Here is a 12,992-nt window from a genome sequence, read left to right as displayed (position 1 = left end):
AACAGAATCCCGCTTTAAGCAGTGGACTATGATGGAAGGGCTGCCTTCTGTGGCTTCACAAGATGCCAATATGCACAAAAATGGTGAGAAGGGGACTGGCTATTCTGGAAATGCCCTTGCAGTATCATCTTGCCAGAGATGAAATAGCTCAGATGAAACTATACTTCAAGTTAGTGAATGTCTTACTTCACCAGTATGCATCTTAAATATTTTTTTGGTTTAGTGTGCTATACTCATATAAAGATCCCAACCTTTCCTGAGTGTAAATCTATCTTTTTTTAATGCTTCAGGTGCAATAGTGCCCCCTGGAAAGGCTCGTGGAGGATCGCCCTATAACCAGTTTGACATAATTCAGGGCGATCCGCTAGGTGGCCATGCAGGCCCTGCTGGCGATAGTTGGTTACCTGCCAAATCTCCACCAACGAACAAGATTGGAAGCAAATCCAGCAACGCCAGCTGGCCTCCAGGTATTACATAAAGGAAGGCAGGGGTTATGTCCTAGCTTTAGAGTAGATGTGCTGCAACCTTTCCTCATCATACTTTTTAAATAACCACTGCAAAGAAAATATTTGCTTGGTCTAACTTGTTTTAAATTTCTTCCACATTAAATGAGAATATAAGTGTTGAATTTCCAGTAAAAAGTTGCTGGGCTAAATGTGAACTAACTGATGAACTGCCCGAGTAGTATTTGGTTTTTTGTTAGGTGAACTCTCTATCTTCTGTAGTTTTGTGGCTTTACACTTAAAAAATTTTCATGAGAACACTTGTTCATAGAATACATGATGCCAGCTCCCGCTTCTTATATTGATTCCTTATTTGTGTTAGGCTGACAAGGGGTGTAAACATTCTGATTGATAGCATGGAATCAGAAAGCAAAAGATGTGAAAGCTTGGTTTTTGTGGTGGTGGGAACAGGATTTTCTTTTGTTGACCTTTTTTATTTTATGAAGCATGAAACTTTTCTTCTGGCAATTGTTTACAAATATGATCCATTGCAGACCACAAGGTTTCTTTTGCCAACAGTATCGGTACAATGTGTATGCAATGTGCACTGTTGAAGTTTTGACACAACAAAAAACTGTTGTGGTTCACCTTTGCTCATGTCATGAGAAGAATAGAAAAGTGTTGCCATGTTTCAATACTGCTTAGCAATCGTGTGAGTAGAGTTTCTTGCTTTTTTTGCATTACAGGCAGTAACACATTCTTTAAATCCTGTAGAGTTTCACTGGTAGAATTTTATTTTTCTGCTAGAAAACTAGGGTATCTAGGGAAAATAGGTGTGCATTTGAACAAGCACATAATGTTCTATACAAACTATTCATTAACACAGAGTGATGTCCTTGAAGTTGCACAGAGTGATCACCAGTGCTGTTCAGCAAATAGTGGATACTGTGATTTTTCTCTGCCTTGAAGACTCTTACATTCCAGGAAAACATTTCTAACTGCAAATCCTCTGCTGTGTATGTCCTTCAAGCACCAAAAGGAAAAGGTGCAGGGACATCTCTTGGGTTAACCAGTGGCACAGACCTTGTGTCAGAAAGTCTAGGAACCTGTGTGACAAATACAACTGCAGGAAACTTACAAGTAGTAGTAGTAGTAGTTAAAGGTTTTTTTGTGTGGGAATCTCAGTGTCTAACTCTGACAATAAAATGTTTTCTGATGAGCTAACAGAGTTAAAGAATTAGTTATCTTAAGAACATCTGCGCACCCACAACATTTCATACCATTGACTGCTCTCTGGAGAGGTGTATTTTCATTACATTTCTGTCAGCCTAGTTGTTAAGTACTAAGCTTCTTGAGCTGAAGTTACTGTTCGTAATGCCAGAAACCCCCCAAATTTATTTTTTTTTAGGGACTTCTGATAGATCTATTGTTGCTGAACTTGTTTCTTTAGTACCATCTCCTTGTATAATACCGAGAAATTCAGTACTCCTTGGAATGTTAGGAGAGGGATGTGAAGATAAGCTCTGCTGTGTTTTCACGTTTTGGAGCAGTCACTGCCTCTGGCAAGATTCTTGGTACCAGAAGGCTTTTACAGAAGTGAGAAGCTGAATAGCTACTTTTTGTCCCTCACTGATATCGTAGAGCTTCTTTAGTGATACCCGCAGTCCCACTGTCAGTGATAAGTAAAATTTTTGCTGTTGCTGAGTGCCTTGCCACTGTGAGAGGATAGCTGGAGTTCACAAATCCTGAACGTAAACTCTCACTGGGATCATCAGTACCATCCCTGATTTCTTGTGTAAATGAGTAGCCCATAACTGTGATCGCAAACATCGTGTAATAGATCATGAGTTATGGCATCCCTCTCTTATGAGGTCCATAGACTACTGGGACAAGGGTTACTGTCCCATAACCATCAGCCACTTAAGCTGTTTCATAGCCTCTCTAGCTTATTGATTTCCTCAAGAAGGAGAACTTATCTGAAACCGTGATCCACCTTGTCAACACCCCTAATGAAGAATAAAGACCCAAAATGATTTTACACTGTAGGTCCTCTTTCTCTACAATCTTGTAAATGAGGCCCACTGTCAGTTCCTGGCGTGGAGGAACAAATTTTCTTCCTAGTGTTGGAAAATAAATTGTTAACAAAAATGAGTTTACAAGAGAGAACCTCTTGAAGTGGGTGCGTTTTCCTTTGAATGAATACAGTGGTCACTCAGCATTCACCCTGACTGTACCTTTCGCGTTTTCCTCCTAAATGCCATCTGCTGCAGAAATTCTGCCGTTCAAGAGAGCAGTATTGTTCAGCACAAAGATAAATGAAGTGGTGCCCAATCAAACTGATATCACAGCTGGAGGTGAGAGCAAGTTTTGTTGCATTGGTGAGAACTGTATCTTTCAGTTATGTCACACAGACTTGCATACTTAGGTAATGCTAGACTGTAATTTTCCCATTCAAGAGCAGTTCAGTCATATACTCCAGGCAAACTGTTCTGGATGTGCCTGTCATGGTTTTTTCTAATAATGTTATGTTTGAACTTTTTGGGAGGATCTTTCAGATATTAGTGGAGAAGTGCACTTCGTGTTTTCTTTACTATCTAGAAATAAAATAGCATGTCTGTAGGGAGAGTTGGTGAATGTGCATGAGAATAACTGTCAGTCTCAAAGAATAGTTTGGAAATTTGTCAGTATGCTGAAGTTCAAGGGAAACTCTTCTCCAGACCAGGATACTGATGAGTGAATGTGTTTGTGTACAATACATCTGATCTTTGGAGCCTTGATTGAATATTCCTTAACTTTTTTGATGAGAGCTTACTTACTGTGCACTTACTGTGCCAATTCTCAGAAATCTCTACAAAGTCAAGACTTGGACTTAGACCTTTTGTTTTTCTTCTAAACAAGTTCTAATTTCCAGGTCTTAACCTGTGTTCATGGACTGTTTATCTCAGAAGATCTTTTGACTAGACCCAAGAGCTGCATTGCTTGTTCCTTAAGCATAAAGTGTTCCTGTTTGTCAAAGGATTGCAGTATTTTGGCAGTAGCTGAGCAGATTCCTTGATCTTAGTGCCGATTGCTCATACCATTCGAAATGTTGATACCTGGTATCCTAGGTTATTTTATTGAGTTACTACAGATTGGGAGATATGACTGAGGTTTACAAAATCATGAAGGCAGTGAGCAAGATAAATGCAGAATTGTAATTCTGAAAATCCAACACTAGAACCGTGATGCAAATACTGGACTTAAGAGCATATAAATTTTAATAGATGAGATCTTTCCACACCCCTTCATCCAGAGAGGTGAACTTCTGGAATGTGTTGCTTTTAGAGCTTCTGAAGACCTGTGGTACTAGCTGGTTGAAAAAGTGATTGGATAAGCTGATGGAAAAGCGGTTTCACAAGCAGGTGCCAGCAGATAGAGGGTATTTCTGACATCTTAGATAGAAGGAATATGGATGCTGGGAGAGTGTGAGGAACTAGATGATCTTTAAGGTCCCTTTCAATCCAAACCATTCTGTGATTCTCTGAGATTCCCCTGCCAGTGCAATAACACATTGTAGTACTGCCCTTGCTGCGCCAATTGTAGTATCACATTTTCTTCTCTATTGTCAATGAAAGTCATAGTCTTGGCTATACTTCTTCATTACAAAGGTGACTGAAGTGGACCCTTCCATGCTAGATTCATCCTACGTGGTTTCATTCCAAGAGAGCAAATCCTGGATGTGACTTCTAATAATGTATTTTTAATTGTCATTAATTATTTCAAACTTAAGGCTGGGAATAAAGGTATCATTCTGTATTCTGGACTTGTATCTGCAAGGGATTAATCTGCCACCTTGTCATTTTTTCACACCTACCCAAATTGTCTCATAGTGTCTGAAGCTTTCTTACTTGTTTTTTTATTGGGTACTTTTACTTTCTTATTGCTTCTTCCAAAATTGATCGTAGCACTTTATTCATTGAACATCGACTCGGAGTAGGAGCCAAGTTCTTACAGTAACTGGAGTTTTTGTATGTTGATACTTTATATAGCTCATCCTCTTGTCTTAAAAATCTGGCATGCCTGGAGCTGTAGTTGAAAGAAAACTAAAGCATGATAATTATATTGCATCTCATTGTGAAGCATGAAGGACGTTAATGAGTATATACATAGCTTTTACCACAAGGCATCTCACCTTAACATTACCTCAGTATTGATAGGTAATGTATAAAGTGTGTGTATACCTGCAGTGTAAAGTGTCAAATGTTGTGTTTACAAACTCTTAAGGTAGGTAGCCTTTCCTTGAGAAAGGCTTGCACACACACAAAGTATGTGTGCAGAATCTAATCTTATATTATGTAATCTAATCTTGTAGCTTAAAAAATATATACTGTATTAGGGAAGGGTAAAATGATTGAAGCCTCATCTGAATGTAGTAAAACAGGAACAGTCAAAGGAGTACCATATGCACTTACACCACTTTTTTGTAGAGTAGACTTATATTCAGACACTAGCAATAGTGCTGTGGGAGGAAATGTGAAATAGATTTTAATTAAGAAAAGTCTGGGTTTTTTTCTGACAAACAGTATAGAAGACAATTATTTACTTTCCTAAAATATCTTCAACAATTACTTCTAGTAATTTCCTTGTTTGCATCTAATTCCTTTTTCCCTCCTGTCCCAGAGTTCCAACCAGGAGTGCCATGGAAAGGTATACAAAACATTGACCCAGAATCTGACCCCTATGTGACCCCTGGAAGTGTGCTTGGGGGGACAGCCACATCTCCCATTGTAGATACTGACCACCAACTTCTGCGGGACAACACCACAGGTAAAGCAGTGAACAACTGCTGTGTGATTATCTAAGTTGTTCTGATAGTCACGAATATTCTGATGTTCCTGTCGTAACAGGGTAATCGTGTATTGCATTTGACTAAAAAGTAAGCTTATGTGTGTTTGCACTGTGGCTGTGTATCATGTGAAAACTTGGCATCGGTATAAATTGTGACTTTCTTGAGGTTTAACAGTATTATAGAAACTCTGTAAAATTGGCCTACTCTTCTCTTTCTCTCTCCTTTTCCCTTTGATAGGGTCTAATTCTTCCCTCAACACCTCGCTGCCTTCACCTGGTGCCTGGCCCTACAGTGCCTCTGACAATTCCTTCACCAACGTTCATAGCACTTCAGGTATGCGGGCTACAAAACTTAACCTGGACAAAGCATTTTCCACCTATTCACTAGTTCGTCATTCTTGTTCCACTTTGAATATTTAGTCTTTCAGTAATTTCTGAGAAAGCTTGGAAATCAGAATTTGAGTGGCTGATCCAGGTAGTTCTTCTCCTCACGATAAAATACTCTATTGTAGTTGCTTTTAAAACTAGACTAAGATCCTTTACCCTTCCTCCCACCCCCAATACAAAATTCTTAGTTATACACGTTAAAGAATAGGGTAGCAGTAAGCAGCAGATGCAAAAGGACAAAAAAAAAAGCACACGCACAATCTGCTGACATGTGTAAGGGATTGGGGGACTGTCATGACTTTTTATACGTAGCTGCTCCTGTATATGTGAGTTAAGGAATTAGAGTAACAAGGTGAGTGATTTTATTCATTTTAACTTTAGAATATTGGAGAACTGTGAAGGCAACCTTTTTGCCTCACCTTTTATAGCACTCATCAGTCCCTGAAAACCGAAGATAAGGGAGGGCTTCTAGTTGTCTGGCTTTTAATGGTTGACCTGTAAATAGTAATTTAGATATCTGCCTCAGACCCTTGGTAAGAAGGTCTCCAATGCTTTCTTGTGAAAAATGGTTTCTGCCGACACTTCTGAGTAGGTTGCTGGAAATACTTGCTCCAGACAAGCCATTTGGATTTGGAACTTGTTACAAATGCCAGTTTTCTCTTGACAGCATTGTCTTGACAACTACTTAAAACTGAAAATTGTGTGTAAATAGCAGAAGTGACAAACATAGCTGAGAGCTGCATCTGGCCCAAACTTAGTTTTTTGCATCTTACTGAACTGTGTTCATATGTTATCTCAGTGTCTTCACAAAATGTGTTGAAAATCCTATTTAGCCCTTGAGAGAAACAGTGTTCCTGCTGCCGGTTTGTGGGCTGACTTTGGTTTGAGGCAATTTGTGTATGCAGCATTCCACTGACGTAAAGGATTTCTCTTTCATGCCCAGAGGAAAGGAGTGGCATGTATAAGCTTCTTACCTCTGCTTAATTTTTGTCTAGCACATAAGAAGGACCCAAGAGGTAAAAAAATGATTGAAGTCATAGTTCAGGTGAGCAAACTAGGCCACTGCCTGGGACACATCCCATCTTCTGTTCACCTTGTTAATCTGCACACCAGCATTTTACAACCAGAAATTGGGTCATCTGAATTAGGGATTTGGAATTCACATATCTGTAAAACAAGCTGAGTATAGTCAAAGCAGGTTTTTAAGCACCTTCCTATACATAGGTTAGTGCTTGAAACCTGCTTGCTATTGAAAGTTACTCTGTTGTGGAAATACAGTGGTCCAACTGTAAAATGAAGCACACTTGATTCCCAGATGTATTATTTTGTGACATCCTGGCATATTGTAAACGTGGATTTTTACCCTTTGTTTAAAATAAGTAATTTACTATTTTTATTAGTGAATAGGGATTAAATCATATATTTGCACATACATGCATGTGACTTATGATTAAGATAATTTGTGGTTAAGATAATTTATTACACAAGTGCCTTTTTTCCCATATTGCCCTGCCTGTGTTTGCTGGTTTTCATTACAGAACAAGGAGAAATAAATTACTGTAGCATTTTTTACTTTTCATTTGGTTTTTTTTGCTGGGTGATAAATGTTCCTTGGTGTCAGAAAGTGTGGGAGAATTTGCGGTCTACCTTCTTAAGGAAAACTGGTTTAGGAAGAGTTCCCAAATATTCATGATTGATAGTGATGTTTTGGGGAGTGTGTTAATTTGTCTCTTTTATTAGGCTTTTGTGTAAAGGATTCTTGAAATGTGTTGGGGATATCCACTGTTGGTCTTTAACTTCTGATAGGCATTGGATAATACTTTCTAGTAAAAAGATGAATATGCACTCTCAAGAAGTCCCACTGTCACACAGCTAAATGGCCGCCTTTTGCGTTAACATTGTGTCAACTCTGTATGAAATTTGTGATTCATGAGAAAGCTTTGATCTTGTAGGAGAACATCTTTAGGAGGTAGCATTAGCTTATCAGACCAAGGGTGGTAAATATGCATTTCAGTTCTCTGCAAGTTTTTGGCCTGAAGAAGGTTCAGTTTCATTAAAGGACAGTAGTGCCCAAACTTGTCAGAAATACTCAGGTTCTCAAATGAAGTGTAGTGTGGACATAGAAGTTGTTGTTCATCTTACTATTGATTGAACATACTGCAACCAGTTACATTATCATAAATGATCTAGGGATATTTTTTTTTTCTTAGTCATCTTATATAAAATAAGCAAAGGTTAACTTATATGTAGGATGGATTTTTTTGGTGTGGTAAATCAACTGTTACATCGTTCTGTGCTTTGTGCTTGTCTGCAATGTAAATGCTGTCAAAGGGTTTACAGTGATAATACAGTTAAAGGCTAGCTGAATCTCACAAGTTTCTCTAATACATACGATTTATTTAATCTTATAGCAAAATTCAGTGATTACAAATCAACGTGGTCCCCAGATCCCATAGGACACAATCCCACTCATCTCTCCAACAAGATGTGGAAAAACCATATTTCCTCAAGGAACACTACAGGGCTACCCCGCCCGCCTCCTGGCCTGACCAACCCCAAACCATCATCTCCATGGAACAGCACAGCACCCCGATCGGTCAGGGGCTGGGGGGCACAGGACTCAAGGCTTGCCTCTGGTGAGAAGAATCAACTGATAGCACCATTGATCAGACCTGAAGAGTGTACGTTTTATAGTGCTAATGGTTTGGAGGAAAGAAAGTTGCAGTTGCCCAGTAAAAGGAAAAAAGAAGTTCCTTCTTGAAATAGAAATTTGCTGTCAGTAGGTGGGGTGGGGTGGGAGTGGGGTGTGGAATTTTGAAGGGAATGAGTGAAGAGGGCTGAGAGCTGCCAGGAGGGAGGACCTACTGCATGGGGCCTTTCAAGACTAGATGCTTTCTCTGGGTGGCAAACTCCTCAAAGATAAACTCTAGTAAAAAGTTAATCTTAATGTGAGATGTGAGGAAAGATATGTTTTTGTTGTCAGGACTGAAGATCAGGCTTTCAGGTGTTAGCAGGGCTGATAATGCTGAATTTGTCTGAGATAGAAAGACCTAACGGTAAAGAAGGATGGCTTTTTTTTTTTATCAAATCTGTCTTGATCGCTGTCTTCTAATTTGCAGCATCTACTTGGAGTGATGGTGGCTCAGTTCGTCCTAGCTACTGGCTGGTTCTTCACAATCTCACTCCACAGGTATTTTCTGTTGTCTTTGGGATCTTGTTTGCTTTACCAAGATAGGAATTTGTGGAATCATCAGTTCTTTTTCTCTTTGAATAAAATATAATAAAATCTGATTTGTCAGCATACGTAAGATGTGTTTCTCCTAAACTGGGCTGCAGTCTGATTGCTTTTTCTATTGTAATCTCTTCAGCTGAGTTTAAGATGTTCAGTTTTTGCTACGTGACCATCACAAGCTTTCATTACCTAGAGTTTCCAAAAAATTATGGGAACAGAAAGATTTTTCTTAGAAATGAGGATAAGTGAAATGGTTTATAGCTGTTAAAGAGACTGTTCTTTGGGACATTGTCAGTAAGAAAGCTGATGTAACTGCCAGTTTTCACTTTGGTGTTTCCATAGTTAAACCACAGAATTTTTCCAGCATGCCTGCCAAAAACAGTCTAGTTAGTTTGTTCCTGCAAGTATTCTCAGAGCTTGCTTCCGTTCAGAACGAGTTCTGTGGAGATCCTGTTTTCAGCAATCCCAATTAGTCTGTATTCAAGGCCTAGTAAAAGCCTATATGATTATCGGCAGCACCCTGTGGCCTAGACAGAGAGGCCCCTGTTCCGCAGGGGGATTTACAATGCTTCTAGTACAGCCTTAAGAAAACATCAATGTGAAAGAGAAAACTAAGGTCTCTTTCAGAACACCCAAAATGGCAAACTGTGCTTTTTTCATAGAAATTACTGTTTTCTTTGATGTAAAGGAAACAGCAGTGGTGTACTGAAGAGGCACAGTTCGAAGTCTCCCTTGTGCAGGGTAGTTTAATACTGCTTTAGGAATCATTTAATGGAAGAAGAATGTATTTTGGGGGCACTGAAGTTAATAGAAAAGAGAAAGCAGTAGATAATAATTGTCTTCCATAACAAATTCTCTCTTCTTTGTGGGTCAGTAAACTAGAGAAAATGAAGTGTAAAGGTTAAGGTGGATTGAGGGACAGTATCTTCAAGTTGATCTATTTTTACTTTGTCCATATTTGTACCTACAACAACTTCCTTTTCCCTCATTTGAGGTTGTATTATATAATGGGGCGAAAGGGAGAAGGAAGAAAGTAGCACTTCCTTAAGTATCTGCACATATGGATCCCATCCGTATGTGCGTGTTCCTGTAGCATACCAGGAATGGAATCTGTCTGTATAGAACACCTTGGAGCACAGCAGTTACTGGAGGGTAAGTAACAATCTGTTACTGCTGCAGAAGGAAGTAGGCAACAACTGCTATGAAAACATTCATTCAGGAGGAATGAACATTGCTGGGTTTGGCAGAAAGATCGCTGACTGTTTCTGTGACTTACTGTTTCATAAAACAAAATAAATTTTGAAAAACCTTCATTGTAGAGCTGATATTTCTAGTTTTGCAAAGAACTTCTAAATACTGGTTGATCTAAATTCTACTGAAATCAGAACACTGGAGACTAAGAATTCTGGTTCCTTTGGTACAAATCCCGATGGCTGAAGATAGTGGGAAGTACAAGTTGCATATAATTACTAAAAAACCTGCCAGCACATAAGGATAGTGACAAAGTAAGAAACTCAGTGAGGTGGGGAAAACTGGACTCAAACTACAAGTGAGCAGGACAGTTAAGTTGGATTATTCTGTAAAGCAAAGCCATTGTAATAGTCAAGACATACTGATTTATTTTAAAAGCTAAATTCTGTCACCTTTGCTTACTTCCCACCGCTTTCGTCTGTTTTCCTTTCTGAGAGCAGATTAAGTACTGAGACAAAGTTAAGATTGAAATACATCTGGAGAAATGGTTACAAACGTCTGTTTTGTCCTGGCTATTCTTCCTCAGATCGATGGGTCAACCTTGAGGACGATCTGCATGCAGCACGGCCCACTGCTGACATTCCATCTGAACCTGACCCAGGGCACCGCTCTTATCCGATATAACACCAAACAGGAGGCGGCCAAGGCCCAGACTGCACTGCACATGTAAGCAATCCCCATGTCTGTTACTATGTTAGTCATGAACACAAAATGTCTGTCCAGTGCTGTGCTTGGGAAACTCATTTCAGGTATCATGATTGGAAGGAAATCTTTTATTCATCAGCAGAGGAAGAAGAGAAAGATGACTTCTGTTTGTGTTATTTTAATTGCTGGCACAAACTGACACAGAACTAAGAAGGTGCAAATAGGATGGAGTTCTGACCAGCATGCACCTTACTGTACAATTTGGCCATTTTATAAAAGCTTGTGAATTGTTTCAGATGAAAATCATTCTTTTATGTATAACCCAAACGTGTGGGAATCTGCTGTAGTTTTGAGATACACCTGAAACAGCTTACTTGAAAAGCTGCAGAACTTAGGTTTCCTGTTCTTAAGCTTTTTTGGAACTGACAGTGTCTCTGGTGTGTTCTGAAAATGTGAGAGGAGGTTTTGAGACAAAAGTCTTGGGGAGGGTGGGTGGAGGAAGGAGGTGGTGTAAGTCCTTAAACTCAGTGAAAACTTTTGAATTATGCTAATCTTATCCTGAGTTTCCCAGGCTTTAAAACTTTTCTTCCTCCATTTTGTTTGAAAGGTGACATAATGTGCATTTACCATTTTAGCTACATGCATATGTGCTTTTATTCCTCTTGGTGTTAATGTTCAGGACCTTAGTTTAAATTTAGAACAATTTTGTTGCAGATATAACTGAATGTTGGGGGGAAGGAGTTTGGTTGGTTTAGACTGGGGTTTTTTTCCCCTTATAAGATGGAAGTTTTTGTCCTTTGAGTCAGTTTCACTGTCAAGAACAGCTGAAGCTTTCTGTGCATGCTCCATTGCGGCAAGCTGATACCTCTTTTGATCTGGGCACCTAATAGTGTTTTTCCATGCCTTCTGAATCCTTTGCCCTTACCTTCTGGCTCTAATTTTTTTTTTCTTCTTCCGTATATCTTGTCTTCCAGGTGTGTGTTGGGAAACACTACCATCCTGGCTGAGTTTGCCACAGATGAAGAGGTTAGTCGCTTTCTGGCACAAGCTCAGCCCCCTACACCTGCAGCAACCCCAAGTGCACCCACGGCAGGCTGGCAATCCCTGGAGACAGGACAGAACCAGACAGATCCAGTTGGACCTGCTTTGAATCTCTTTGGTGGGTCAACAGGGCTTGGGCAGTGGAGCAGTGGTGGCAGCGGCAGCAGCAGTGGGGGTGATCTCACTGGCGCTTCATTGTGGGGGCCCCCAAACTATTCTTCAAGCTTGTGGGGGGTCCCAAGCGTAGAGGATCCACACAGAATGGGCAGCCCTGCTCCTTTACTACCTGGAGACCTTCTGGGAGGAGGGTCGGATTCAATCTGAACTTAGAACTTTCAACTCTGACCTCGTGACCTTTTTTGGAACAGCAGCAGCACTAACTTGACCTTTTCGTTTTTTTCAACTTGCAATAAATACATTTATAAAAGGAAAAAAGAAAACGGAGAGAGAAAAAAAGGTGGGTCATTGACAGACTGTCTGAGCACATAGTTGCCTCCCTTATATAACTTCAGTTTTTCGTTTGGAATATGAATCCAAAAAGAGAACATATCACTCTTGAAATACTTGAATCATGAACGCCAACTTAGAAAGACAATGTGAAGCAAGTACACATACCATTTAAATTTAAACACAAAAAATTAAAAAAATTAGTTTCTAGTTTTTCACTTTTTCATGTTATACGGAAGTTGTTGCTAAGAAACATATATACTGAAAAAATAGCTTTTTAACTTTGTTTGCACTGGGTGTGTTTCCGTCCTTAGGTCTACCATGTTGGGTTGGGGTAAGGGAGGGGTTCAAAAGAAAAAAGGGGTGGGGGGGGGAGGGGAAGACTTGACGGAGCCTCACTTTAAAAACAAAACAAAAAAAAATTAAAAAAATCTAAAAATTTAAAAACCCCCCAAAAAAAAAAAAAAAAAAAAAAAAACAGAAAAAGAAAAAAACGAAACAAAAACCCAACACTTTGTGATTGGCTGGTTGATAAGTACCAGTGTGTTCTGGCACATGTAACTGCCCATGTATGCTTGTTTCTGTGTGAGTGTGTGCACATGTTTGTGTGTGTGCATTTTTTTCTCTATATATATAATCTTGAAACGCTGCATTGCTGATGGTCTACAGGCTGGCTGGCCATCTGCATGTCTTGATTCTGAAAACAAGACAGGCATGGT

General features: G+C 39.5%; 1 protein-coding gene across 1 annotated transcript in view; it reads left to right on the top strand.

The window, feature by feature from the left end:
- LOC104470528 (trinucleotide repeat-containing gene 6B protein-like) overlaps positions 1-12,703 on the top strand; it is a 36,020-nt gene extending 23,317 nt beyond the window's left edge. The window contains 9 exon segments of the mRNA XM_010085486.1: positions 1-83; positions 291-467; positions 5,103-5,249; positions 5,509-5,604; positions 6,086-6,094; positions 8,069-8,293; positions 8,777-8,847; positions 10,667-10,806; positions 11,760-12,703. The exon segment at positions 1-83 is cut by the window's left edge and continues 19 nt beyond it. Of these exon segments, the coding sequence (XP_010083788.1) occupies positions 1-83; positions 291-467; positions 5,103-5,249; positions 5,509-5,604; positions 6,086-6,094; positions 8,069-8,293; positions 8,777-8,847; positions 10,667-10,806; positions 11,760-12,150 (1,339 nt within the window). The 3' untranslated portion in view covers positions 12,151-12,703.
- The last annotated feature ends 289 nt before the right edge of the window (positions 12,704-12,992 follow it).

This window comes from Pterocles gutturalis, unplaced genomic scaffold, assembly GCF_000699245.1.
Source record: "Pterocles gutturalis isolate BGI_N339 unplaced genomic scaffold, ASM69924v1 scaffold8315, whole genome shotgun sequence".
NCBI classification, from domain to species: domain Eukaryota; kingdom Metazoa; phylum Chordata; class Aves; order Pterocliformes; family Pteroclidae; genus Pterocles; species Pterocles gutturalis.
Note: the sequence above shows the minus strand (reverse complement) of the source record. Positions and strands in the feature narration are given on the sequence as shown.